At 34.7% G+C, this 27311-nt stretch overlaps 1 protein-coding gene across 3 annotated transcripts in view; it reads right to left on the bottom strand.

Annotated features, from left to right (window-relative positions):
- CD36 (CD36 molecule) overlaps nucleotides 1–27311 on the bottom strand; it is a 78787-nt gene that overhangs the window by 26644 nt on the left and 24832 nt on the right. Inside the window, exons 1-3 of one of the 3 annotated variants that reach the window (XM_030822002.1) lie at nucleotides 27066–27164; nucleotides 4503–4596; nucleotides 3824–4032 (exon numbers count right to left, since the gene is read on the bottom strand). In XM_030822002.1, coding sequence (XP_030677862.1) covers nucleotides 3824–3943 — 120 coding nt within the window. In that variant the 5' untranslated portion in view covers nucleotides 3944–4032; nucleotides 4503–4596; nucleotides 27066–27164. Of the gene's footprint in view, nucleotides 1–3823; nucleotides 4033–4502; nucleotides 4597–11955; nucleotides 12184–27065; nucleotides 27165–27311 lie in introns of those variants that run through there. The other 2 variants (XM_003252173.3, XM_003252175.3) reach the window with 2 other exon arrangements.

Genomic DNA, 27311 nt, shown 5'->3' with positions numbered 1-27311 from the left:
TAGAAAAAAGAAATAGTCTATTCAAACAATATTCCACCTACTTCATATGACTAAAATTGACAAGGTCAACATGGTTGTGTAGGAATCTGAGAGCAAAATGAAGCTTAGCCTTAAATGTACCATACATCTTAACCAATATAAGGATTCTGATGATGAGTCTTAGTCTATGGACATGTAGGGGGCTTACACTGTGCACTGTCACTTCACAGTTTTTATAAATCTCTGTTGTACCACCTCCTTGAGTTTGAATCTACACTAGGAAGTCTGAATCTTCTCTTTTCCTTGTAAATATTGCACAGATAATTCTTATTTCAAAAACAAGAAGGAGAAGCACTCCATTGATTTAATTCCCCCTTCTTTATTATCCTACTCAAAGTATACTTTCAAAATTATTGGTGACCATGTTCTAATCATTATTTTCTTAATTTTCATCTGCCTGAGAACATTTTCTGCTTTCTTTCCTTGAGTTCTGTCCTCCTATTAACTTCTAGGATTGTACTCTGTTTCTTCATATAAGATCATTCTTTTCCTTTTCTATTTTCTATTTTTGTCTTCCTGCCTCTGAATTATTACAAATTCTGTAATAATTCTTCTGCTTTTTCCTATCTCCATTAAAACTCTCTAAAAGTAAATCTACTGTTTAGTTTTATTTTTAATCTCTATAGCAATGATCAAATCTATTTGAACTCTGACCTTTGAAACACAGACTGATGTTCATAACACATCACTTATAAAACCTCTGTTTTACTTCGTAAGGTATATACATACCTTCTATCAATAACTCACTGGACATCTTCAGTTTGATGCTTTTACTCCTCTCTCTAATTTAATCTGTCTCTCCAAGCTTCCATTTGATCATATTATCTATCAGTTTTTTTTTCTATATTCTCAACCATGCCAGACCAGTGTGCCTTTTGTTATACAATGTGCAGATTATGCAAATATCTTTCTAAAAGGGAATCTTATATTCTCCTTGAAAGTGGTCATATCCTACAGTTTTTTGTTTGTTTTCCTATCTCTGGTATCCTCACTTTGCAACCTTTCTGCTGTAGAGTAGTATACAAGGCTAGGTTTTTCATCTAGGCTCTTCCTACAGTTTGCTTACGTTTGGAGAATGACTTCTTTCCCTATTGGCTAGGTGAGTTGGCAAGTTGATTTAAGGACTTGCGCCTGTAAAATGGGTAAAATAACAGCAACTTCTCACAGCTATTCTTGAAGATTAAGTGAACTAGTATATAGGAAACTCTTAGTAAGAATTAAATGTTAGCCATTTAATCTCTAAATGCAGGTTTTATTATATCTTACACTTGCTGAAAAACATACTGATGACTATTGTGTATCGTATCGTCAATTAAGTATTTTTCTGCCTGATGTTCTAAGCTTGCTTCCTAACTCTAACCCCATGTTAACTTCTAATCTTTTCTGCTGTTAATCCAGTATTATAGGCACATTCTCTACCTTCCTCCTTCCATCTTCACTGCATTTGGTAGCATTTTCACAGGGTTTTTCATACTATCAATCAGTCCTTTAACACGGTTACTGCAGTTATTTGAGGCTTTCAAAATTCTGAAAATCTGAATCAAGTACTACCTTTTTCCTGAAGTTTCTTGAATACTCTGAGGGATTTCTCTTCCAAAGTATTACAGCATTTACTTTTCCAATTCAATTCTAGAGTTTCATAGGTCTTAGTATTTTTTATTATAATATATCTTCCCCTGGTTATAGCTTACAATAGATGAGATTATATTATTCTCTTAGTCATTATACAAAAGCACATTTTGATGTCAGAAAACTTACTTTCTCATGGTTAACTATTATGAGCATAAAGATGAATATTAAAGAATTAAAATAAATGCTAGCACCTCACATGCTATCCAAAAGAACCTACATGTACCAGTTTTGTTGCATGACAAAGAAAAAAATTAAATCATCAATACTCAGTTATTGACCAATAATTATGTGTCAGCAAAAAAAATATATAGTCTAAATTGCTGTGTATTGGAAGATTATTGTGATTTTTGAATTTGGAAAACTTTTCCAAATGATGTTATAGTCTGTACGTTAACACAGATACTGATCTTGTCCTTTCTCTGCATAAGATCTGGGTGAGAACCTAGTTTATGAGTAGGAAGGATGTCAGATCAATGGCCACTCCATCCCACTATTAGATAAGCCCCACACCTCACTATTACCTGTCTATTTCCATTGGCCTATATCAAAAATACTATCAAGAAAACTAAGAATTCCAAGGCAGGTGATACTATCTAATTTATATATGTTTTTTCAGTTAAATACATGAGGCTGAAGTTCTGCAATATGTTAGCAATAAACACAATACAGTCAGCCCTCTGTATTCATGGGTTCCACATCTGCAGATTCAACCAACTGTGGATCAAAAATATTAAAAATAGTAACAATATAGCAAGAAAAATGTAATAAAAATTCAATTCCTGCTGTTCTCCATTGTGCACTATGCTTACTAACCCTTTGTCTAGGTCATTGCCATCCTAAACAGGTAGAGAGTTGAAGGCAGAACTCATTTTATTTGGCCAGTATTATGTTTAATAAAATGAACATTTATGCCTTCAGGCAGTAAACACACAGTCTATTTCACAGCAGTTCCCGTTCTTCATTTTGTCTTGTTCTTGGCACCTTAAATTTTGTGTAACCCCTGTATCCAAACTCCTGCAGCCATTTGAATTTGCCATCCCTGATTTAGAACTTCAGCAGATCTGCTTCCCTTTATTCTCTTCTTCCCCCTATCAATCAACATTTCTGATGAGTGAGTGTGTAGCTCATTCGAATAAGCTAGGGTGGGAGATGAATTCTAGGTTGTTGTGCAAAGCTCATCTATTCAATCATTCTGTTTTTTCACACTACAATTTGTTATATACTAAGATATGTTCTGCATATTTCTGAAAGTATTTTCTAAGATTCAAATATGAAGCTTCATAAATGAAAATATTTATGAGATAATGAGATTATTACACATATATAAAGATAGTGGATTACTAAACAGTGTATTACCAAAGAAGTTTACCTAACAATTTAATAAGGATTTATGTTTCAATGTTGAAGACATTACACACACACACACACACACACAACACACACACACACACACACAGTTTTACTTTTCTCAGTATTGACTAAAGTGCAACTTCTTTTTTTTTTTTTTTTTTTTGAGACGGAGTCTCGCTCTGTCACCCAGGCTGGAGTGCAGTGGCGCGATCTCGGCTCACTGCAAGCTCCGCCTCCCGGGTTCACGCCATTCTCCTGCCTCAGCCTCTCCGAGTAGCTGGGACTACAGGCGCCGGCCACCACGCCCGGCTAATTTTTTTTATTTTTTTTATTTTTAGTAGAGACGGGGTTTCACCGTGGTCTCAATCTCCTGACCTCATGATCCGCCCGCCTCGGCCTCCCAAAGTGCTGGGATTACAAGCGTGAGCCACCGCGCCCAGCCTGCAACTTCTTTTATAAATGTGCTTTTACAAAATATGCTTATTTCCTATTCAAAAGCATGCCAACATGCTCTTTGGACATAACTTAAAACAATTATTTCTACTAACATGCATACCTGTAGACAGCTTTTAATAGAATTTGGTATTTATATTTAAGATAGCAGTGGAGTCATGTTAAAAATACATTATAACATTTCACATAAAGTCACATCATATAGAGTTGCAGTGGTTAATAATTACCTTCATGTCAAAGATACAAAATTAGCAGTTACCATGAAATATAAAGCAGGTAAATACAAAGCAAAAAAAGAGAAGTTAGAATGAATCAAAATGACGAGGCATATTCTTTGGACTACTTGTACCTTTTTAATTGTCCTCTGAATAAGCATGTCTCCAACTGGCATTAGAATACCTCCAAACACAGCCAGGATGGCACCAATGACAGCCCCAGTGATGAGCCCACTGTTCCGGTCACAGCCCATTTTTCTTGTTCAGGAGGTGAATTAGTGTTAAGCACCTGTTTCTTGCAAACTCCTGGATATGATTCAGATGGTTTCTATAAGCTCTGGTTCTATCATTAGAAAGAGATCATAAAACAGAAGCTTAAATATCAGTACAAAAAGATCAAAGTACAAAGAAAACACCCACTGAAACAGATCATTTTGCCAGTTTTAAATAAACACATGCTTTTCTTTTTGTTTCACCAAAGTGGCTTCCTCTGTCCACCTCCCTTTTCTTGCTTCTAATGCCTACCAGTGGCAGAACTAATAATGTCATAACTGAATTTCTTCATATTCCTCCTTTTTAATTTTCTTTCTACGCATGATTAACATATTGAAATCTTATCTAAGGAGAACTCTCACCCTCATCTCTCTTCCCTTGTCTCAGCAACTTAGGTGCATCCTCACTATCTGGTTTCTCCACCCAACACAACCTTCCACACCCTTTCTGGAGTTCTCCTGCGAACCCAATGTGGGTTGACTGATGTGTTTTCCATTAAATGATAAGCAAGTATGGTAACAGATGTTTTATTTACTATACCTTATTCACAAATCAACAGCAAGACACGAATTTTACAGGAAATGAACTGACGAGTCACAGAAAGAATCAATTCGTCTAATCATTGGAAAGCTATCTGTGAAAATGAGAAAAGCATGGGTAAATAGAAAAAAATATTCTCAGAAATTTTATACTGGGACACTCTAATATCACCATACTTAAAATAACTGTTAAAAGAAAGTCTAATTTTCATGAATACTGAGTTCAGGCCTGAATTGCTTGTTCTAAAAACTGTTTAAAACATGGAATTATTTTAAATAAGTATATCTTATTTTCAGTTTTATTAATGACTTTGGATAGACTACAGGTGCAAAGAATTTGAAGAAAATATAAAATGTAGAGGATGTCTTGTTTCAACCATGGCATTGCTTTCTTAATAAAGAATATTTTCCCTACATATTCAACTACAATATAGTTCATTTTGTCATTTGCAGTTGATTCATGCTAAATCTGTTAAAATTAGGTAGTTTGTGTTAGTATATGTTTGTCAATATAATGTTTGGTATCTTCATAAAGTGTGATTATTATTATTTTTTGAGACGGAGTCTTTCTCTGTCACCCAGGCTGGAGTGCAATGGCACGATCTCGGCTCACTGCAACCTCTGCCTCCTGTTCAAGCAATTCTCCTGACTCAGCCTCCTGAGTAGCTGGGATTACAGGTGCGTGCCACCATGCCCAGCTAATTTTTGTATTTTTAGTAGAGATGGGGTTTCACCAGGTTGGTCAGGTTGGTCTCGAACTCCTGACCTCGTGATCCACCCACCTCAGCCTCCCAAAGTACTGGGGTGACAGGCATGAGCCACCGTGCCTGGCCATAGTATGTGATTATTATATAAAGATTGGAAGAGCTGGGTGCGGTGGCTCAGGCCTGTCCCATCCCAGCACTTTGGGAGGCTGAGGCGGGTGGATCACCTGAGGTTGAGAGTTTGAGACCAGCCTGACCAACACAGAGAAACCCCATCTCTACTAAACATACAAAGTTAGCCGGGCATGGTGGCACATGCTTGTAATCCCAGCTACTTCGGAGGCCGAGGCAGGAGAATAGCTCGAACCCAGGAGGCGGAGGTTGCAGTAAGCCGAGATCATGCCATTGCACTCCAGCCTGGGCAACAAGAGCGAAACTCCATTTCAAAAAAAAAAAAAAAAAAGATTGGAAGAAAGAATACAATTTGTGAAATGAGTGGATCCTACTGTAATGATAAGAGTTAATTCTAATTAGTATTTGAAAACACATTTATTTGAACTTTTTTGTTGTTGTTGTAATGACATTTTGTCAATAAGGGGGTTGGCCTGTCATTTATAGTCAGAATGCACTTTATAGTTTATAAACAATCACCCTCTACTTTGAAATGCTCATGGCCAAACAAAACATATGTGCCAACGGAATGAAGGCTACAGTCAAAAAAGGGCACATAGAATATTGTTGTTAATGTTGTAAGTGTATTAATAATTGTGGTTTGTTATAATTTCAGGTTTTCCCTCCACAGCTCTCTTGCAACAGAGGTACCACTCTTATGATTTTATTGGTATTTGCTTCCACTTTAGTAATCATATAGTTTTTCAAAAATATTACTTGTAGAGCTAAGAAAAGAATAAGAAAATGATATTTTCCCCAAAAATGCAGGAATAAATGTTACAAACTTTTTTCTTGGCAATTTTATTATTTACCTATGTTCCCTTAACCTTTGGGATTCCCCTTTGCCTATTCCCTTATACATAGGATACTTTCCAGTATAAACCATAGGATGCAATAAACTTCATTTACATCAAGGTCTTGGTGATTAAGAAGACTGACTAGTTCTTTAGTGTCATTTTTCTCCAATGTAAAGGGAATGCACATAAGTCTAAACAAGTGATTTGTTTTTCCTGTGGAATTTTCTGTCTCACTGAGCAAGTAGGGCTGGCTTTTTATCAATTGTTCAGGGTGGAGTGGTAACAATAGTTTTCCCTGCCCTTGGAAATCATATACCATGCTACCTCGTATGGCTTTGTCCATGGCTGTCCTAATGCAATGGAATGAGTAATTTAATGCTGGTAATCAGGACTGGATATTGTCGAATAGAATTTCCTTTGCAATGCATAATTGTAAAGCACTTGAAACTTTTCTTGAAACCATCTTTTAAGCAACCATAGTAATTGCTAACTAGAGAATGTCATGCTGGTGTTCTGTATGTTGTGAACTGATAATGAGATTTAGGGTAGTTTATTAGGTACATAATATTTTATTGAATGCCCATTTCATAGACTATCCCCAACTATTTTCTGCAAGTTATACTTAAGGAAGCAATTAAAATATAGGGATCCCAGCTGGTTCAATTGAGATTAGGGGACAAGATTAAACCAAAGACTGATTTGTCACCGTCTTGCTAAATGAAAGTGGGCAAGCCACGTAATCTCTCTACACCTCAATTTCCTCATGCGTAAAATGAGATGATAAAATGAGATCAGCATTTTTTAATTTAAGCAGCTGAACTGGTTCTTCAATTCTTACGTGGAAGTCCATTAGGTAAAATGACTGATTCCACAGCAGTTAAGAAACCCAGAGACTCTGTTTCTTAACTTTGTCTCCCTGTTCCTGCCTGACACTCTTTATCCTCACTGTTAGGAAGCTCTAGGAGAACCTCTGTAGAAACCCACAGCTTTATGAGCCCATATAAAAAATGCAGCAGGAAACCCCCAGTGTCATATTCCACTTTGTTAATATAGTATGAAAATCTATTTAAAACATGTATAACTCAAGGATTAAGTTATCTCTCTGGAAAAGTTATTTTATGTTCCACAAAAACTTCACTAAAAATTACTCATTCAATATTAATGTCATTTGCAACTCTGACAAATGTGATACAAAATGATTTAAAATTACTCTATTGCTGTTAGAATAGGTATATGTGCATATATTAGCCCTTCTCCAGATTCTATGCCACAACCTGGTTGTGAATCTATCTGGCCTTTTCCCAAATCATTCTTCTTTATTCAAGTAGCTCCATGCACTACAGAGAAGAGTTTCTGCAGGGGGTAAAGAGTTCCAACAGTAACCACTGAAGAAACCAGGGAGTAGTGCATGCTCTCCGATGGCTCCGTCTCTAGACCTGAAAACTGATTATTATAACTTCTATGGACTCTGAGCCTAGATATGTTGAGCAATGGACAGGCCTGGGTACTGCCTAGCTCTGTCTGCTTTGAACTTAAAACTGAAGTGAGATAGTGTACACATCCCACTGCTGTAGAGTCACATACATTAGAAAACAGAAGTATCAAGTAATTTATTCTGTTGAATTCTATGGTTAGACAGTTCTCAATCTAACATTGGTCAGGATGATATATAAGCAAAATTACAAGTATTAATCTAACAAAACTTCAATCCATGTGCTGATAATTTGAAAAAAGAGCTAGACAAACTGAACTTGTCTATTTGTTCAAATTTTCAACTGATTGATTGCCTCTTATTAAGTGTCTACCTTTTTCGTAAGAATAGGCAAAATACGTGACACTAGTTGGGTTCATTTATCATCACTCAGTGCCTTGACACCATGAGTAATGAAGTGTTGTTATTATAATCATACTCTATCCTTAAGCTGCGTATGACAAAATTATAATTAGTTTTATTCACCTGAGGCAAAGGAGGACCAAATATACTACATAAGACGTGCACCAAATACAAAAGAGAAAAGTTCATGTTAAATAGCACATTGTAGTCAACAGCTTTCCCACCTATATTTATCTTCAGAGAAAGAATGTACTTTGTCTCCACCATTCCACCAAATTTAGCTGTCTACAGCATAAAAAATTTGGGTCATGCTTACTCAGTTTTCTTAATAACACAACTCCTTATATATGAAAATAGGTAATTAATTTCATTTGCTAATTGTAGATTAAATTTTATTCTTTACTCATTGTTACTTGTCCTTTATAAAAAACAGACAAGATATTGATACTGTGTCGATAATAATTTACTTCCTGCTTAAAGTACTTAAATTTAGAAAGCCAAGATACAGAAAACTAATTGAGACTTGTATAAAGAAGAAAGGGAAAATAAGAAGATGTGTTTTAATAGGCGACTGATTACATGCCTTTCTTGATTCTATAGGCAGCTCAGTTGCCTTCTGTCCAGTTTATAGATTATAAATCCTGTTCCTTTTGTAGAATTCATGAGTGGACCCTATTCTGTTGGGTCATCTTTGAAAGAGGGAGGAAAAATATAACTTTTTTTTTTTTTTTTGATTATCAGGTCAACAGTGTTTCTGTAATGAACTTTTAAGCAAAATACCCTTCCACTATATCGGGAACCCAGTAGAAACAGAGACTAAGCTTTTTGCAAAGCCTGCATTAGACTGAGATATAAGAAGCTTCTTCAGTAAATAGTTCAGACTATTAGAGCAAGTCCCCAGAGCATCTGTAATTAATCCCTTGTGTTTATAAAGCTGTGTTCCCTGGGAAACTCCACCCAGAAAAGGCATGGCCCTGAAGTAACATCTGCTGGGATGTAAACTATGAAATTTGAAAACTTTTAGATTTCCAGGGTACTTGTACCATAGATACTTGTCAGACCTAAATGACATTTTCTTACTGATCAGTAGATAGCTAAAATTTCTTTTTTTTTTCTATCTATAAGCCTTCCTCCCACTTTTTCTTAGGATAGAAAACCAGACTACACTCTTCTGTTTTCCATTCTCTTGATACAGAGAGTTTTCCTTACCTAAAAAACACAGCATCTGTCCATAAAATCTAGTTTTTGGAGGATTTGGGGGAATTCATTCAACGGTTTGCATGAGTATAGAAGTTAATTTTTAAAATTAAACTTTTTTCACAGTCTTATCATAACTATGTATGTTTATAAAGACACAGTTCCATAGACATGAGTAAAAATGCAGATTCAAATTCAAGGTAGTAGAAATGGGTGTAAGACAATCATTTAACTATGATTATGTTTCATCAACGTAAGGTCATTAGGTCATTCCTTATAAAATCGTGTTTAGAGATAGAATTCTCCTTTCAAGGTAAATTTTATGCACAATACCAATATACAAAGATAGTTCCAAGAAGAGCTATTTGGTAAAAGAAAGGAGCAGAAACTGTGCCTCTTCCCTTTTCCAGTCACACTTCACTTGGGCTCTGAGTCATCTCCAAAGAACCCATGGGCTCCACAGATAATTTTCAAATAACTGGACTAGGAGATCTCCAGCATCTTATCTTACTGAAGTTATCTCATGTCCATTTCCGTCCTATCAGAATATATGATGATGGTAAAAATGTAAAATAGGAAAAAACTTGATAGACATCTGTAATATAATTATATACTTCTCAAATATTGCAATTTGAAACTTGTTTTGATGGTAGTCTTTACAAATTAATGCAATAAATACATTGGACTTTATATATTATACTTGTGATCCTCCTAGAAACAAGTCTCGTCTTTTAAAGACTTATGAACCAGAGATTACTATAGGTTTGAAATTATTCTCTTAAATTCATACTGATTTAAAGAGTATTATCTAGACCCATTCTTAATTTTTGAACCTTAGACAAGAATGCTAACGTGTTTTTTCCACACCCCAAATTCTACTATAAACAGACACTATAAAGTTTGTAATGCCAAAAATGCTGGGCCTTGAAGCCAAGAAATGTAGATTCAGTTCTGGGTGTTAGTATTGAAGTTTGTCTGTAATACAGTTTTCTCTAAAATGAGTTTACTTACATCAAATAAGGTTGCAAGTATTAAATGAAATGAAGTAAAATAATATATAAATATTTATATTGTAGAAAATGTTATTGTTATTTTGAAATATTACTATGAAGTGTCATTTCAAACCATAACAGTAAAGTGTTATTTCATATTGGCCAAGTGTTTTAAAAATCTAATAAATGTGTATATTTTACAAAAGTAGAAATGATTATTTGCAAAATAGTTAGATTATAATGAAATGTGATCATATATGTATGGAATTAAAATATGCAAATGGAAAGACAGCTACTAGTTTAGAACAATGATACTTGCAAGTTTTAGACACATCTTGGGCCAGTGAACAAAAACATCTTCTGATTAGCTCTGAGGATAGTTACAGAATTAACTATCTGATAGTTACAGAATTATCTTAAACTTTCCTTTTCAGGAAACACACAGGAAATACACACACATGCAGGATTCAAATGTGTTGAAGTAAACAAGGTTAAAAAAATTCTGTAAAAAAATAGGGTGGCAACTATAACTTCCAAGGTAAATTCCAAATTCAGTACACTCTGTGCAAGTACCTCCAATTGTAATTAATATTCTACCCAGGCTAACCCATTATCTGATGGTTCTCTGTTTGGTTTATTGTTCTGGTTCACTAATGAGTCTGGTAAATTAAATGATTTCTACTTTAGTTCTTATTTTCTTGTAAACTCCAAAGGACCACTGGACTTTCTATATAACAAACATTTTTAAATATTTCATTTTGACTTCCTTGTGAACCAATATTTAAAGCAATATTTTCTTAGCTTCAACACACGTTACTGACTTAAAACCACACAGAAAAAGACTAAAAAGTACATGCAAATCTTTACAAAACAGGTTTCAATATGCTACTTGATGATTGCAGAAACTGGGATATACTCTAGAGAATTTATGCCATTTACAGTTATTTATAATTTTAGTTAATATATAACCAATTTGAGGCTTTTACTTAATTCCTCCAAATTGATTTCTCCTTTACTTCAAATTGGCATCATCATCTAATAATTCAGTCCTATTTGTAATCTTCCTGAATTGAAAAAAACATTAATTTTGATTTATTTTTATTCTACTAATTTACACTAATTAAATTTCAGATTATTTAAAAGTAATATACTTTGCTATTCCCAGTAACAATGACAATATCTTTGTTCATTACAGAAAAGAACTTAAAAAGCACATATCCAAAATACACATTGCATTTGATCATGTAGAGCAAGTCAGGTACACCAAAAGTTGTGCAATTCAAATTGAAAATTAAACAAGCTAATGACTCTGCAAAGTAATAAGTAGTTAACAATTGCATATTAGACAACATGTTGACTTAAGAGCTGTAAGTCATTTATAACATCTAACCTCATTATATTGGTCTGCACTATAATGATCTTCATCATTTAAACATCATGTATCAATAGCCTAAGTATAATGAAAGTTTTATAATAATCCAAATTGGATTGTAAATCACTTTATTAACTTATACATATGACATGAAACGCCATTGGGTATGGTTTAAGCATAAAATATAGGAAGGTTGATAACTTGAAAATAATGCAAACCTGATTTTTAGATAAAGCCTAGTGACTAAGAAAACAGTTACTACCTTTTTTCCTGTCCTTGTTATATAACTTCTTAGGAGTATTTACACAGTAATGTCACCTCCCACCATCTGGGTGATGGGAAAAGTCCCTTCATCTTTTTTATTTAAAGAAAAATCATATAACTTACCTTTAAAATGGCTAAGAAGGATTTTTCAATCAAATGCTCCAATATTTGGACAATTCTTAATAGGATCAAATGGTATTCTGCAGAAAAGTCCTACACAGCAGTCCTCATTACATAAATGCGTGAGAGTTTAAATATGCAACCACACCCCCCTCCCAAAAAAAAAAGAAAAAGAAAGCACTCTACAATGTCAGATCCCAGTGTGTGGTTTGTTGCCAGAGGAATTGAAAGAAAAAAAAAATCCCCCACACAGCACATTGCTGATATGGCTAATAAGCATCTATTTTTATGTTCTGTTAAAGACCCATTACCTATATCTGAGATATTCAGCTTTTTTTTTTTTTTTTTTTTTTTGTTTTGGCTATTTCCCATCCAAGTAAGTCAGAGGCCAGAAAAACAAAAGGAACGGACTTGCTGAGCTTCCCCTAACATATTCTCAGATGCTGAACTGAGACCGCGGGTGGAAAGAGTAAATTGGGAAGAATAATCATATTCTCACTTCCCTGTCTTGACTGAGCTTGAGAAACTTATTTTACTAAGTTTAAATTTAATGTACTTTTTTATACAGCGTAATTCTGAAATACTGTGAGACTAATAATTTAAAAAACAATTGGAGACTGTCAATCAGCAAGGATGACAAACTGACTTAAAAAAAGGAACAGCCTTGTTCTAGCTGGAAGTTCTTAACTGTTTATCATTTTCTGTAAGTTTTACAAAAATTTCATGATCACAGCACAGTCCTCCTACAAAAAATAAATTCCTTAAATTTCTTCAACCAAAATATGTCTAAGTAGAATTACTATTGAGGATAATCTTTAGTACTTAAGTCACTTTAAAAAAAAAAAGCATTATGTTGATATTGAATCAAAACAGAAGGCCTTGCACTTTGGGGAAAGAACCTTCACTATCAAGACCCTGTTCTTACAAAGAAATTCTCAAAATCATACAGGAAAACCTTCACAGGGTTAACCTGGCATGTATTTGATAGGAGAGCTGGATAAATGCATTCAAACAACCTTAGAAGTAAAGCAACCTAAGAATAACAGACAGAAATATATTTAGTTCATTAGATCATATTTAAACCAGTCCTTATAGTTAGAATGCTCGTGCTGTCCTTTTTGGGCATGTGAGGCACACAACGAATCCTTTCACTTGCAAGCAGTGCCATACAACTGAAAAAGAACCCCAAACACTCTTTTCTCCTCAAGCAGTTTTTTTTCGCTGGGGAAGTTTTTACTGACATATTTAGTTAAAAAATAAGTCATAAAAATATTGTAAGTCTATTACCTTTTTTTCAAATCTCAGACCACTTAATTAGGATAAAGTAGAAATGACCATGTGCAATCTCTTTATAATTTATGCTTTCAGTTAGAAAAGAATAACTCACAATGATTTCATGAAACTTAAGAAGGTAATTCCCTTAAATAACTGTGACCTTTTATCTTGATGGCACGATATAAAATGGTAGTATAAAGACAAATATTATTTCGGTTAAGAATATCTATTTTGTAGATAGCTATTTTGTATTTAAGCTACTTTATTTCTCAACCTTAATTCTCACACATTCACACTCTAATATGACAATTCAGAAAGAGATTACCAACAAAAGGGTTCAGATAAGACCTATTTAAAAGAGCATATTTTAAACATATTAAAGGACTAAAGTATAATGAAAATATGATCACAATTAGAGAAAGATTATTTCAGAAAAAATACATGCAAAATAGATGCCTAAGTTGACATTAAACTTACTTGGGTATTATTTAATCAGGAGCCTAATGCCATTCAAATCTGCTGTCACTGGAGAGGAAAATGTCACAGAGTCCCATGAGCAGTCCAAAGAATCAAATTTACATTCCCAGAGGCAGCTGTTAAGTGTTCAATCCCACAGACAACAGTTCCTGAGTAGCTTAGCATACAAGACCTGAAAGCACACCGCTGAGTCAAATCTGCAACCATGGATTTTGAGAAAAATAAAGACCTTAAACAAAAACACAGCAAAATGCTGTACCCATTGTAAAGTAAAGAGTGTTGGGGCTTTTTTTTGAGACGGAGTCTCGCTCTGTCACCCAGGCTGGAGGGCAGTGGCGTGATCTCGGCTCACTGCAAGCTCCGCCTCCCGGGTTCAGCCATTCTCCTGCCTCAGCCTCCCGAGTAGCTGGGACCACAGGCGCCCGCCACCTCGCCCGGCTAACTTTTCGTATTTTTTTTTTAGTAGAGACGGGGTTTCACCGTGTTAGCCAGGATGGTCTCAATCTCCTGACCTCGTGATCCGCCCACCTCGGCCTCCCAAAGTGCTGGGATTACAGGCGTGAGCCACCGCGCCCGGCCTCATTTTTTTAAAGACTATGCACCCACCATATTTTGAAGGGATGTGTTTTATGTGAGCATATACCTTGCTTTATGTAAACCCACTATGACACTAGATTAATTTATTAGAATGACAGGATATATTTTTCAATCTACTTCAGTCAGTTTAGACACGATTCTTTGGAAATTTTTTTTTTTTTTTTTTTTTTTTGCAAGAGATCACATAGGGTTAGAAATTGGAAGGATGTAAGTTTAAATCCTCAGGCTACCGGGTCCTAGTTGTATTGACTTGCAATTGGAAGTTAACTGCTTGTTCTTCTTTTTCCAGATTTATCGAGGTATGAATCATTTTGACATGTGTATACACTGTAAAATGATTGCCATAATCAAGTTAATTAACATATTCATTGCTCTCATTTTCATAATCAAAGAATACAGAAAACTAAATAAAAGAGTAATAATAAGAGCTAAGAGATGAGTAGTGTACAATACTTTGACAGGAGCCTGAAAATTTCTAGGCACTCAACACTCCCCATTTCATCACCCCCACTTCCTACAAGCCTCCTCCCCTCTCCATTCTCTGCTTTATTTTCCACAGGTCACTTATCACCATCGAAGAAATTCTGCCAATTGACTTTTGTTTTTGTCCTATCTTTGCACCAGCTAGAATGCTGGGTTTTCGAGGAGGGGGAGGCTTGTCTGTTTAATTCACCACTGAACCCCCATAGTATAGAATAAGCTCATAGTTGGTAATAAGTTGAATAAACAGATACACACAAGACTATTATAACCATCATAATGCTTTACAAGTAGTGAGAATGAGTGGAAATGAGAGACTATTATACTGCTTGTTCATACCATGGATATGTAATGGTTTGATTCGGATTAAGAACATCTGCTAGGAAAATGAATGGAATCTGAGTCTGAATTTGGAATTCATCACTTCCTAAGTGTGTGACTTATTGCTAACTACTTTACCTCTCTTAAACATGGTAGAAATATCTCCCTCGCAGAACTGCTGTAAAGATTAAAAGTGATAATTTGAAGGATTTAGCACAGAGCCTGACATAGTTTTTGCTTAACAAATAATTGTGGCTGGGCTTGGTGGCTCACACCTGTAATCCCAGCACTTTGGGAGGCCGAGGTGGGCGGATCACTTGAGGTCAGGAGTTCGAGACTAGCTTGACCAACATGGTGAAACCTCCTCTCTACTAAAAATAGAAAAATTAGCCAGGTGTGGAGGCACATGCCTGTAATCCCAACTACTCAGGAAGCTGAGACAGGAAAATCGCTTGAACCTGGGAGGCGGAGGTTGCAGTGAGCTGAGATTGTGCCACTATACTCCAGCCTGGGCAATAAAGTGAGACTCTGTCTCAAAACACACACAAAAAAACAAAAACAACAACAAATAATTGCTATGGCCATCACTGGCTATTATGCACAATTTTATTTTAGAAAAATGTATTTAGTATGGAGAGAAAGAAATATTGAAAATTATAGAAAAGTATACAATGAGAAGCCTCAATCCCCAATTGTATTCCTGAGAAGTAACAAATGTTAAGTGTGTGTTAACCTTCCCCCAGTAATTTTATAATTTTCTAAAGTATATTAGCCATTTTTATTTTAAAACACTTGTAACAATATCCTTTTCACCTTTTTTTACATAAATTGCTTTGTCCCTTTCTTAATAATTAGTAGGAAAACAGTCTTAGGACATTTGACAATTTTTTTTTAATTTGACAATTTTGACTTTTCTGTTTGTATGTGTAACTTACAGAAATGTTTACATTTTTATTCCATAAACTTTGAGTCATTTCCTTTTGAGGATTGTATCATGCTTTGAAAGCCTTTATCCACTTTGAGCATACAAAAAAAAAATAAACTTTCTTTTAGCATTTGTAGAGTTAAAAAAAAAATCCTTTTAACAGTACTTTTGGACAAGCTGATTCATGGAATGTAACACTTGTGAAATAAAAGAGGAAGAGTACAGTAAGTTGAGTAATAAATATTGCAACATATTTGAGAAGCAAATGACAGATGCGTAACAAGAGTTCTGGAAGAGGAATCACATGGGCCATGTGATTCCTTTATTAGCAATAGGATTTGTGAACTAGGCAAGACATAATAATCATTGTATTCCTGCTGTCCTTTCTTGTTAAATGGGATAACCTATAAAGTCTACCTACCTTTAAGCTGAAGATCAGATAGTAGATTTAAACTTTAAAATGTAAGGTTATATGCAGATACAAGAATATCTTCTAGTAGTAGATACCATTTAAAAGAAAACTAAGTGACTTTTTTTTAACAGTTCAGCAAATGAAAAAGAAGCATTTTGGTATAACCTGCATTGTAATTCTAGATGGAATGGGTGAACAAAGACTTGAAGAACAAAGAACAATGAAGATGATCATACAATAACACAGTCAACACATAGTAGGAGCCTACTACCTGCCAGGTGTGGAGCTAAGTATTTCACATGTATTACGTTGCTGACTAATCATATCTCCTTAGATGACTAGGACCTTAGATGACCAGCTCTTTAGATGACTAGCTGAGTTCACACAGCTAGTACTTGGCAGAACAAGGGCTGGAAGCCAAACTGACTGACTGAAGGGCCTATACTCTTTTCTTAAAAGAAAAAAAATACATTTACCCTTGATCAAAATCTAATTTTACATATTTTTCTCAAAATCATTGCACAAATTGAATAATTTTAACCTGACATTACATTAAGAGCAAAATAATATCTAGACACAACAGAAAATGAACAGTGAACATATATAGGTAGCAATCGACGGAATTATTTTAGATTAAATAAAACATAAAATTTCATTCTACTGACCTATGAACTATCTCATAGCATTAGTTACCAATGTAAAACTAGGCAACATTTATTTTATCACTTTAATCTTTAGGGAATACTAATCACGGAAATGTATACATACATACATTTAGGCACATACACACTTATGCTTATATATGTATAATATATGAATATTTTTCAGTTGCTAGCTCATTACTTACAGAAGTATTAAAGTATTAGTACGTTCTAACTGCTTTATAAGTTGAGGAAGGACTTAACATGCAGTAATAAAAAATATCTATGTAATTTGAATATTAAATTGCAAAAGACAAGAGCATCATGTAATGCTAGTGAAATAATGAAAGACTGAAATGGAGATTTCTAATATTACCTTTAAAAGAAAATTTCCAGAACATTATTAAAGGTGAAATTCCGAATATCAGAGTGATTTAGTTTAGACTTAAACCACATGGACTAATGAATCAAAATCCAGGATAAAAACAAACATACTGCATTAAAAGTAGAAAATAATCTTACCTACAGGTTTAATAGAAGTCATGCTTGTAACAGATTAAAGAGAGCACTTCTGTATATGTAGATAGTTCTCATGTGGGCATGGCCAAATCATTATGTAAATTTTATAGGCCATCTAAAAATGTTGCCAGACCTAATTCTTACTTGAACAGCTTGCAAAAACAATTCTCTAAGTAGGAAAAAAAATTAGTCAACATTTAAATGATGGTAAGAAACATAAGGAAATGCCATGATCAGCATAGTTAGATAAATTGTGTTCATAGAGTAGATAGGAAATTATTAGAGGAAAAAACAGAAACATTTAGGTAAAAGAATAACTAGGTCTCAAGGCATGGTGTGATGAAATAGCAGGAAAAAATCAATAATTCATGGCCAAAACAAGCATTTAGTTGATGAGCACCACATTTTTTAAACATTGAGAAAAAAATAGCAATTAATTTGGAATTTTACTGGGCAGAAAGAAAAAATTCATTGTAATTAAGGGTACCACAAATTTTAGTTCTGAGAAATATTATAATAGCCCTGGATTAAAAAGGTAATCCCTAAAGTGGAGTCTTTAAAATAAAATAAATAATTTTGAGAAGGTTCAGAGAAATAATTTCACTTTGCATTGGCTCTAGGCTTGGCCATAATGATGTGTTTTAAAATGCTAAAATATTTGGTTTTTCTTATTTTGTTTAAACCATAAAAAACTGATCAGCATGATGAATATATTAAAACAGAAAAATATAAAGAAATCAGATGAAGGATGACATAAAATGATTTTTTGTTCCATTTAATAAATAAACACACTAAACCACACTGGCAAGTCTGTCTTTTAAAAAACTATATTGACATCTGCACCAGCTGATCATCTGTTACCTCAAGTTTAAAGATACAGAACATTTGGGCATTAGCTTCCTAAAAGACTGAAATATATATACAGACATGCATGTGTACACACACACAAACGCTTTCCAGGGACACAGAAGCATGCCTGATTACGTTTTTTTTTTTAAAGCTTGTGGGGTGAAGTTTCTAAGAAGCATACAAAAATAATTTAAAAGAAACACAGGAAATAATACATCTCTGATACCCTTCTTGTTCTGTTTTTTTTTGAATAGAGAAGTGATCATTCTGCCCTGAGACTTCACAGAATTAATTGGCACAAACCCTTCACTTGAGTGGCACAGCAGCTTCTGCTAATAATTTCAAAGGAATATAAAACAATCTATCAAATCCTATAGTGAAATCATAACATCATTTTCCAGGTTAGTTCTCAAAAACCTTAAGGGAAGATTTTGCTCTTGGACAAGCTTCGGTTTTCTGTCTTCCAAGAGACCAACAGGTTTAGTTTGGAGTGCTACTTCTCAAATGAATACCTTGCAATAACTTGATACATATTCTTAAGATTTCTAGGCATCTATAGAACAGTGGAAACATCTTACACTAAATGCATTTTTGGTTTTAACAAAGCATTATACAATACTTTGTAAAAAAAAACAAATATGTGTGTTTTGTACATTATTTATATCATTTATGTATATATGTAAAATATATATAAAACTTGCAGAAATGTTTTTCTGGAAATGTTATTATTTAAATCACTTTGTTTATATCATGTTTACATGAGTATATTCTAGAAAATATTAGAATTCAGATAATGAAAAGTGGCAGACTACTATTCTATAATACATGAGACAAATATCTTAGAACTTCAGAATCATTCTAAAACATTGAAACCCTTCAACTGTCCTGTATGTGTCTTTGTGATAGCTGGTTATCTTCTTGAATTTAAAAAAAAAATTGCAAACTTATCAGCAGTAGAGTAAAACCTTCACTTTGGAATTTCCACATTTAAATTTTGAATAATAGAGAAGTCTGACTTACCTATTAAACTTCATTTTAGCCCTGACACTTAAGTAGCAGCATTAAAATTTGCTTCACATTATGGAGCAATTACAATGGACTTGATAAAATACTTTACCTTGTGGTTATGCAGAAAGAAATCTTTCACCCTTCTAACTCTCCTATGTAGGTTTAGTTATCATGAGCCCTGCCTTTATGAAAGCGTCTATCATCCTCACTGTTCTCCAGCAAACAAGGAAGGACTCAAACATGTTTACTGTGATCATCCCATTTCAGATTCTGAATGTCACTTTTCTTTTGTATTCTGGGGTTGTGAATTAAGTAAACAATAGTAGGTATGGAATCTTAATTGCTACGGAATGTCACTCTCAAAAGACACCACTAGCCCTGCTACTTTTGCACTGCTCAATTTGTACTTAGATCCTCAGAGACTTCTCAGACACGATGTTTTGTTGGCTTTTGGAGCCCAAGGTCTCTCAGCTGTGTTAGGTAGGTATGCAAACTGTCCTGTTCTACAGTGCCCCAGTTCCTGGGTAAAGACAACAAATCTAAACTGAAATGTTTATGTTTTCTATGTTTTGGCATACTCTGCAATTCTCCTGTTGTTAACCACGCTGTGCTTTCGTGTTCAGAGTGAATACTCTAAGCATATTTATTTTCCCAAGCTGCATTTACAAGGCTTGGAGTGGCATCCTCCATGTAATGTATTCCAAGGACTAAGAACATTTTCTGGACATGATCCAAGATCATTGCTAGGCCTGTTTTCCTCTCATTTTCAACAACCCCTCCGGGGAAATTGGGTAATCACAATAGCCAGGAGGAAAGGAGCCTGCAGTGAACAAAAATTCGAGGTGAAATAAATCGATAAAAACATGGAAACCACACCATTTCTGGAATCCCAAATTAAAAGCATCAAGTATTTCCCAAGCTATAGAGAAGCACATCCCAAAAGATTGGTTTTTATAATAAGCTTTCAGTATAGACTTTTCTCTTAATTTTCTCTTCTTTGATTATCCTACATTTGTCTGTTCTGTTGATTTTTGGCTATTTGACATCTCATTTTTATCTTAATTTTCTTTCAAAATGGTACCTGGTTTTAGGTATGTAAATTTGTAACTGTCTCCAAATCAACTTCATACAATTCCACAAAGACAAGCACAAATATCTCTAAATTAGAAGAAACTATAAGTTCATTAGCTCTTCTACTCCTTTTATGGATGTGCTCATTTTATCCACTTAACAGATCCTTGTTTTGATGGGCATACCACCCCAATGACAGTTTGACACAAAATAATGGGTCTGCAAATATCATCAAAAAATCTTTCAGCCAAAACTAAACCTTATTCTGCTACTTAGTCTCTTAACCTCACATTTAGCACCCTAAGTATTAAATATTTTAATTCTTCAAACTATTAAAATTCAAAAAATTAAGATGAAATTTGTGCTATTTACTAATTTTTCCCTGGCTTATCTGCCATGTCATCTAGGTTAGGTGAAAAATAAAAGAAATATAGCAGTGGTTTTCTTTTTAAGTCTTTTGATGCAAATTAATTACCTAGAATACTTTTTTTCATGATACCAAAAAAAAGGCTACTATTGAATATATCAGTCTCCAGACAATCTAGGTGAATAAGATTTAAACTAAGAATAGGCAATTTCTATTTTAGAGTAATCCAACACATGAGTGTTAAGGTGTATGTTGAGGGATTTGCTTCTATTTGTACACATGAAGCACAATGAATAAATCTGACAAAATTCAGCCATCTCAGTTAACTGAATTATAACCTCTAAGGACTAATTCAATACGCTTAAGCATTTTCCAGAGGAAAGAAAGCAACATTTCAAGACTTCACAACTCCACATCTATAATCCATCTTGTGTAGTGAGGAGCACCTTGTTTTCCGGAAAGCCTTGGCTGGTTAGTTTCCAGAGATGCCCTTTAACACTAAGTTCAGCGGGAAAGATTCGAAAGTTTCTCCATATGTTGCTGTGGAGCTATTAATGTGGTATTGCCTCTGAAAATGTCAAGGTACTATTTAATATTCTTGTTTAATTAAATAGAGAGTGTTATCAGAACATACATTTGCCCAGAACTCATGAAAATGTGCTCCTTTGTTGAACGGCAGTGGGAATTGATTTTTCTATCATCATCTATTCTCTATTCCAATCCCCACTGCTTATGTATAAGAAGGCGGAAGCCTACGGCCTGGCTGCTGGAGGCCCTCTTACAACCTCAAGGAAAGCCAGCGTGTGTCAAACCCACCATCCAAATAAGGAGAGAGTAGAGAAAGTTAAGAAGAGCCAGCAATCTGATCCACCTGTGCCGGAAGAGTGCTAACACTGGAGTTTTCAATTCTGTGGGCAAACCTGTCCTCCTATTGATTCAGCTAATTTAGGTTTGTGAAGGGAGAATAAATCTTGGGACCCCAAAATCACTAAGCTAAAAGGAAAAGTCAATCTAGGAACTGCTTAGGGCAAACTTGCCTCCCATTCTATTCAAAGTCATTCCTCTGCTAGCTGAGATAAAAGCTTATCTGATTGCCTTCTTTGGAGAAGCTAGTCAGAAACTCAAGGGTGCAACCATTTGTCTCTTATCTACCTATGACCTGGGACCCCCTGCCAACTTTGAGTTGTCCTGTGTTTGCTTTGTGTTGTCCCACCTTTCCAGACTGAACCAATGTTCATCTTACATATGTTGATTGATGTCTCAGGTCTTCCTAAAATGCATAAAACCAAACTGTGCTCTGACTACCGTGGGCACATGGGATTAAATTAACTGAGATCTGTCTTAGGTATTTAGGGTTCACAGGTTGAAAGCACCCAAGCTGATACCTTGTGATTCTATTTAAAACATAGGCATTAGATCACAGGTATTTTTAATAAACTAAAACACTTAATCAAACTTCTAGCTCATGAGTGCAGTCAAGAAACATGGCTTAACCAGGTCTCTTAAAGGAGGAGAAAAAAAGTGTTTTTGCAATATGGTTTTCTACACTCTATGTAACAAATATAGATATTAATATAACATGAAGCACATATACCATGTGACTGTATTTTACTCATTTATATAGCTTTAGAATATTTTAGTGTTCCACTTATAGAAAGGATTCCAAAATAGCTCAATTCATTTATTCATTCATAAGTAGCAAGAGAGTAGGTCACAATGAAACTCCCTATAACATATTACTGGGGATCATGCTGGTAGTGTTTAGCATTATATTCCAGAGTTTTAAATAGTGCCTGATACCTAATAGGTGCTCAAATGTGTGTGGTTTTTTTTTTTATTTTTATTTTTATTTTTTGAGACGGAGTCTCGCTGTCGCCCAGGCTGGAGTGCAGTGGCGCGATCTCGGCTCACTGCAGGCTCCGCCCCCCCGGGGTTCACGCCATTCTCCTGCCTCAGCCTCCCGAGTAGCTGGGATTACTGGTGCCCGCCACCACGCCCGGCTAATTTTCTGTATTTTTAGTAGAGATGGGGCTTCACCGTATTAGCCAGGATGGTCTCGATCTCCTGACCTCGTGATCTGTCCGCCTCGGGCCCCCAAAGTGCTGGGATTACAGGCGTGAGCCACCGCGCCCGGCCTCGAATTTTTTTTTAATTGATGCTGAATAAACAGTAACTCTATGTATCACAGCATAGATTTTTAAAAGGCATGCATGTATATGTTAAATACTTTTGTAGGAGAGGAAGTACCTTTATTTATTCGAGTATCTGATCAAGTATAAGGCACTGATGATTTTCCAGATGTGCATTTTTTTATGTTTAATAGACAGCATGCTTGTAATGGAATAAAGAACAGATGTACTCTTTTTTAAGCAAAAATCTCGATGTAGTAAACAGGTAAATAGTTTGATTATTCCACGTTAGAAAATATTCTTATAAAGGGCTTTAATTCTTCCCTTTCACAGGTATTTATTAACTATAATACAAGAATGAATGACGTGCTTCTAACAATGAGCTTTTCCCAAATATTTTAAATGATGCAATGTACCAGTTGTGTTTATGTATCCATTGGCAGAAACAGACATATTAATTAAAATAAAGTTTTGTAAAATGTATTAAAATAATTCAGTCACACCAAAAAGCATGATTGAACATTAAATGTGTATCATTAAGTAGTTGTATTGTTTTGCTTTTGCCTGTTGAAAATCCTCTCCAAGTCTTCTGAATATTTGTACTCTACCACCTAATTTTTTTTTACATGCCAATCTACTATCTCCTTAAAGGCTAACACACATGATCCCTTGATAACAGTTTGATTCCTTTGGGTTGTTTAGTGTTCTGGACTGCTCATTTATTCTGTTAAAGAGCAGTGGGTCTGTAGTCTAAGTAAAAAAAGCCCCTCTTTTAAGGGAGGGGGTCAATATGGTGTACTAATTGGAAGCTTAAGCAAGGACCCCTGGGAACTGGCTTTTCTGTTCCAAGGAGAAATAATTTCAAGAAAATAACCTAAGTTCTCTCTTTGTACTTGTTTCCATCTGTGAGATGAGACATATCGTCAACCACAGGGGCATAGCCTAGTTGAACTGATGTACTAGAGGATTCAAAAATAATTTCATCATTTGCAGAATTACGAGGCAATTGATAAAATGTAAAGAAAAAATTTAAAATATAATCAAATGTAGCATTGTCCTGTAAAAACCTGAGTCGGACTGATTCTTTCAATCTCAAGAGAACCTTTAATATGATGAAGTCTTAAATATCAAAACAAAATGCATAAATGCCAAAACCCAGGAGAAAAGGACAGTAAATAGAAACTTGTAATAGTCTGTCTCAGGAGAGAATGCTAGCTCTGCTTCTGCTATTGACTGTGATAAAAACAAAAAGTTGGAATCAACAGGGAGATAAGATGAATGCAATACTTACATATGAAGAGGTACAGAGAAGACTGTAGTTTATATGTAGTGTAAACCAATAGAACTTGTTAGCATGTAAAACGCTAAAAGCATGACTAAAATCAGGAAGGGCAAAATTTTTGTAAATGTACTACAGGGACCAAATACTCAAACAAAGGTTGACAATATGTTCCCTAATGTCTTTCCCATGATTGCAAAAATGTGCTTTTCAAGTAAATTGGTTTTCTAATACACTTGTGTATCAGATTACATGGTATATTAAGACATAAGATTTTAAAAATACATAATACTGTAAAATCTTACACATATATGAATAGTTTGTAATGTAAAACAAAATTATTAAATTATACTATATATACATAAATTTATCTATTAATTGGATAGAAGCATTAAAGCTAAATTTGCAGAGCATTTTTACTGGCACATAGATAATAGACTGTACTAGTTTTATTTTCTCATGCTTTAAATATAGTACAAATCATAAAGCACATACTGTAGATTTAAGCTAAGGCAATGGCCTGGTAACCGGCAGACAGTGTAAATTGGAAATCTAAAAATACATTCAGAATTTAAGCTTCATTTTCATGTAGTTCTAGACCATTATAAATCATAATTTATTATTTTCAAAATTTGACAAATATTTAGTTCAATAGTGTAAATAATATAAATACTAGTATGATAGAATAACTTATCTGAATATTCTTACCAGCAAAATATGGAGATTTGCCACAATGCCAGCTAAGTTAGTTTTGCAGTCACTGATAAATTGGGTTGCCATAGCAAGCCCATAGTCACTGAGTTTCTAAGCAACCTGAGACTCCACAGACCGCAGATAGTTAGGAGTTCACTGATCTTTCATCATCCCTTAAGGAAAAATACAAAAATCTGTGGTACCAAACTCAATGGCAGATCCCCTGATTACCCAGGAGAGCAGTGATTTCCATAAAATACCCCCTTGTATTGATACTCATTTAATTTACTGAATAATAATATTTGTGTTGGGGAATTATTGGATTACTCACAGTGCTAAGTGGATGAAATTAGTTACAGAAAATGGTCAGTGCCTGGTATGTATTGGGCAGACAAATATTTGTTGAATCAATGAACGAAATGCAATATATCATCCAATTCTTTAGAGACAGTCATTTATATAATAGCCTTCATAAATTCCTTGCCTTTTAATATAAACATATATCTGTTTAGTAGCATTACTATATAGTACATCACTTCAATTTCTTTGTTTCTAATTATTGTAGCATAGGTAACGTGGGTAATTATAAATCAGTAATTCCTTGAGGTATTCTGTTGAAATATTTAATCACAGCTTGTCTAGAATACTTGAGTCACAATACTAGCCATCCAAATGACAAATAGAATTGCATAGATCTGAAATACAAGCAAGGTTATGATTTTTTGAATGAGCATGCATTAGCATTTCCTGCGTCTGTCTATAAACACCTTCTTCAGTCCCTTATCTTCACACAATGCCCACTGCAGCAAACCATGGCGTCCTGTACTCCCTTTTAATACATCAGGCTCAGTTTCCAACTGTTTTAGATAATCACAACAAAGTTAAGGCATATAGTTTGTTTCTGTAGAACAATGTATCACAATACAAGTCCAAATAAAATGTAACCAATAGAAATAATCATGTGTGACCAGCAAAACAATTATACCTGTAATCTGTAAAATTTTAGCTAGTTCCAGTACCCCCCATTTTTCTATATTTCCCAGTATCATTCTGTGTAGTTAATTCTTACCATGGAAAGCATGTTAGAAATGGTTTGCAAATTGAAAACTGTCTTTAATGCTTAATTTTTCAAAACACTACTTCATACATCCTATTGGCTGTTGTAACAAAGATTCACTAGCCCAAGCCAATCCAATACAATGACTAAATTATCTAACCTGAAAGTAAAATAAATGTTCAAAGTCACCTCTCAAACGAGTCACAGTAGTCACTGTGACCATGCCAGGAATCCCAGCAGCAGAGACTGCGTGTGACCTCTACTTGTCACTATTGAACATCAAAAGCAGGGGAGGATAGATTCTGTTTGCTCCAACATTGAGAAGTCAACCACTCTGTCTTACAATATTAATATAAGAGAAAATCTAAATTTTTATAATCATATTCATTATAATACATCTTTGGCTAAAAAAATGACTATCTATAACTTAACAGTCTTCCTAGGATATACTAGGAAGTATATCCTACTATTGTATTACTGTATTTTTGGTAGAGACAGGAGACAGGGTTTTGCCATGTTTTCCAGGCTGGTCTCGAACTCCTGGCCTCAAAGTGCTGGGATTACCATGTCTGGCAGGATATATATATTCCTAAGAATAAAAGATGGCTGCACACGAATTTGCCCTATTAAGATATTCCTCCACTGTTGCATGCATATAAGCATATGTATTTTGGAGTGCTTAGATTATTTCAAATGTTTTTGAATGCATTCTTACCACTTATTAACGTAACAATTACTGAGAACTCATAGTAAAAATCATTTGACTCATCCCTCTACTTTCTTTTAGATACAACTTCTTATTTAAAAGTTTGAAACAGGCTGCCTAAATGCCTACAATACCCCATAAATTCTACTCCCTGAGAGAAGAGAGAGAAATGCAAATATATATTAAACTGGACAAGAACAAAGCAAAAGTCAGATCAAAGTAGGAAATTTTAAGTATTGCAAACAAAGTGTGAAATCTTACATATTTAGATTAGGTAACTTTACTGTGATTACACAGGCATAATTACCATTAGAAGTCCGATGAAAGAGCACAAGGCCACAAATGTTAATGCACTTTCAGAATGCTAGTTGGGAAGAGCAGGGAATTAACACCGAAGGCTCTGGTTGTGTTTGCCCCAAGTGCTGGGTCAAATCACTGCTGTACATCAGTCAGTCCCACCTCCTAGTGTCCAAGAATGGCTGTGGAATTTTGATCGACACTCCTGTGAGACAGTGGTATTCCTAAACCAAAGTAAATCCAGCAGCCAGTGTTT

This window comes from Nomascus leucogenys, chromosome 11 (assembly GCF_006542625.1).
Source record: "Nomascus leucogenys isolate Asia chromosome 11, Asia_NLE_v1, whole genome shotgun sequence".
In the NCBI taxonomy this organism is placed as follows: domain Eukaryota; kingdom Metazoa; phylum Chordata; class Mammalia; order Primates; family Hylobatidae; genus Nomascus; species Nomascus leucogenys.
The sequence above is the reverse complement of the archived record's forward strand: the minus strand, read 5'-3'. Positions and strand labels throughout refer to the sequence as shown.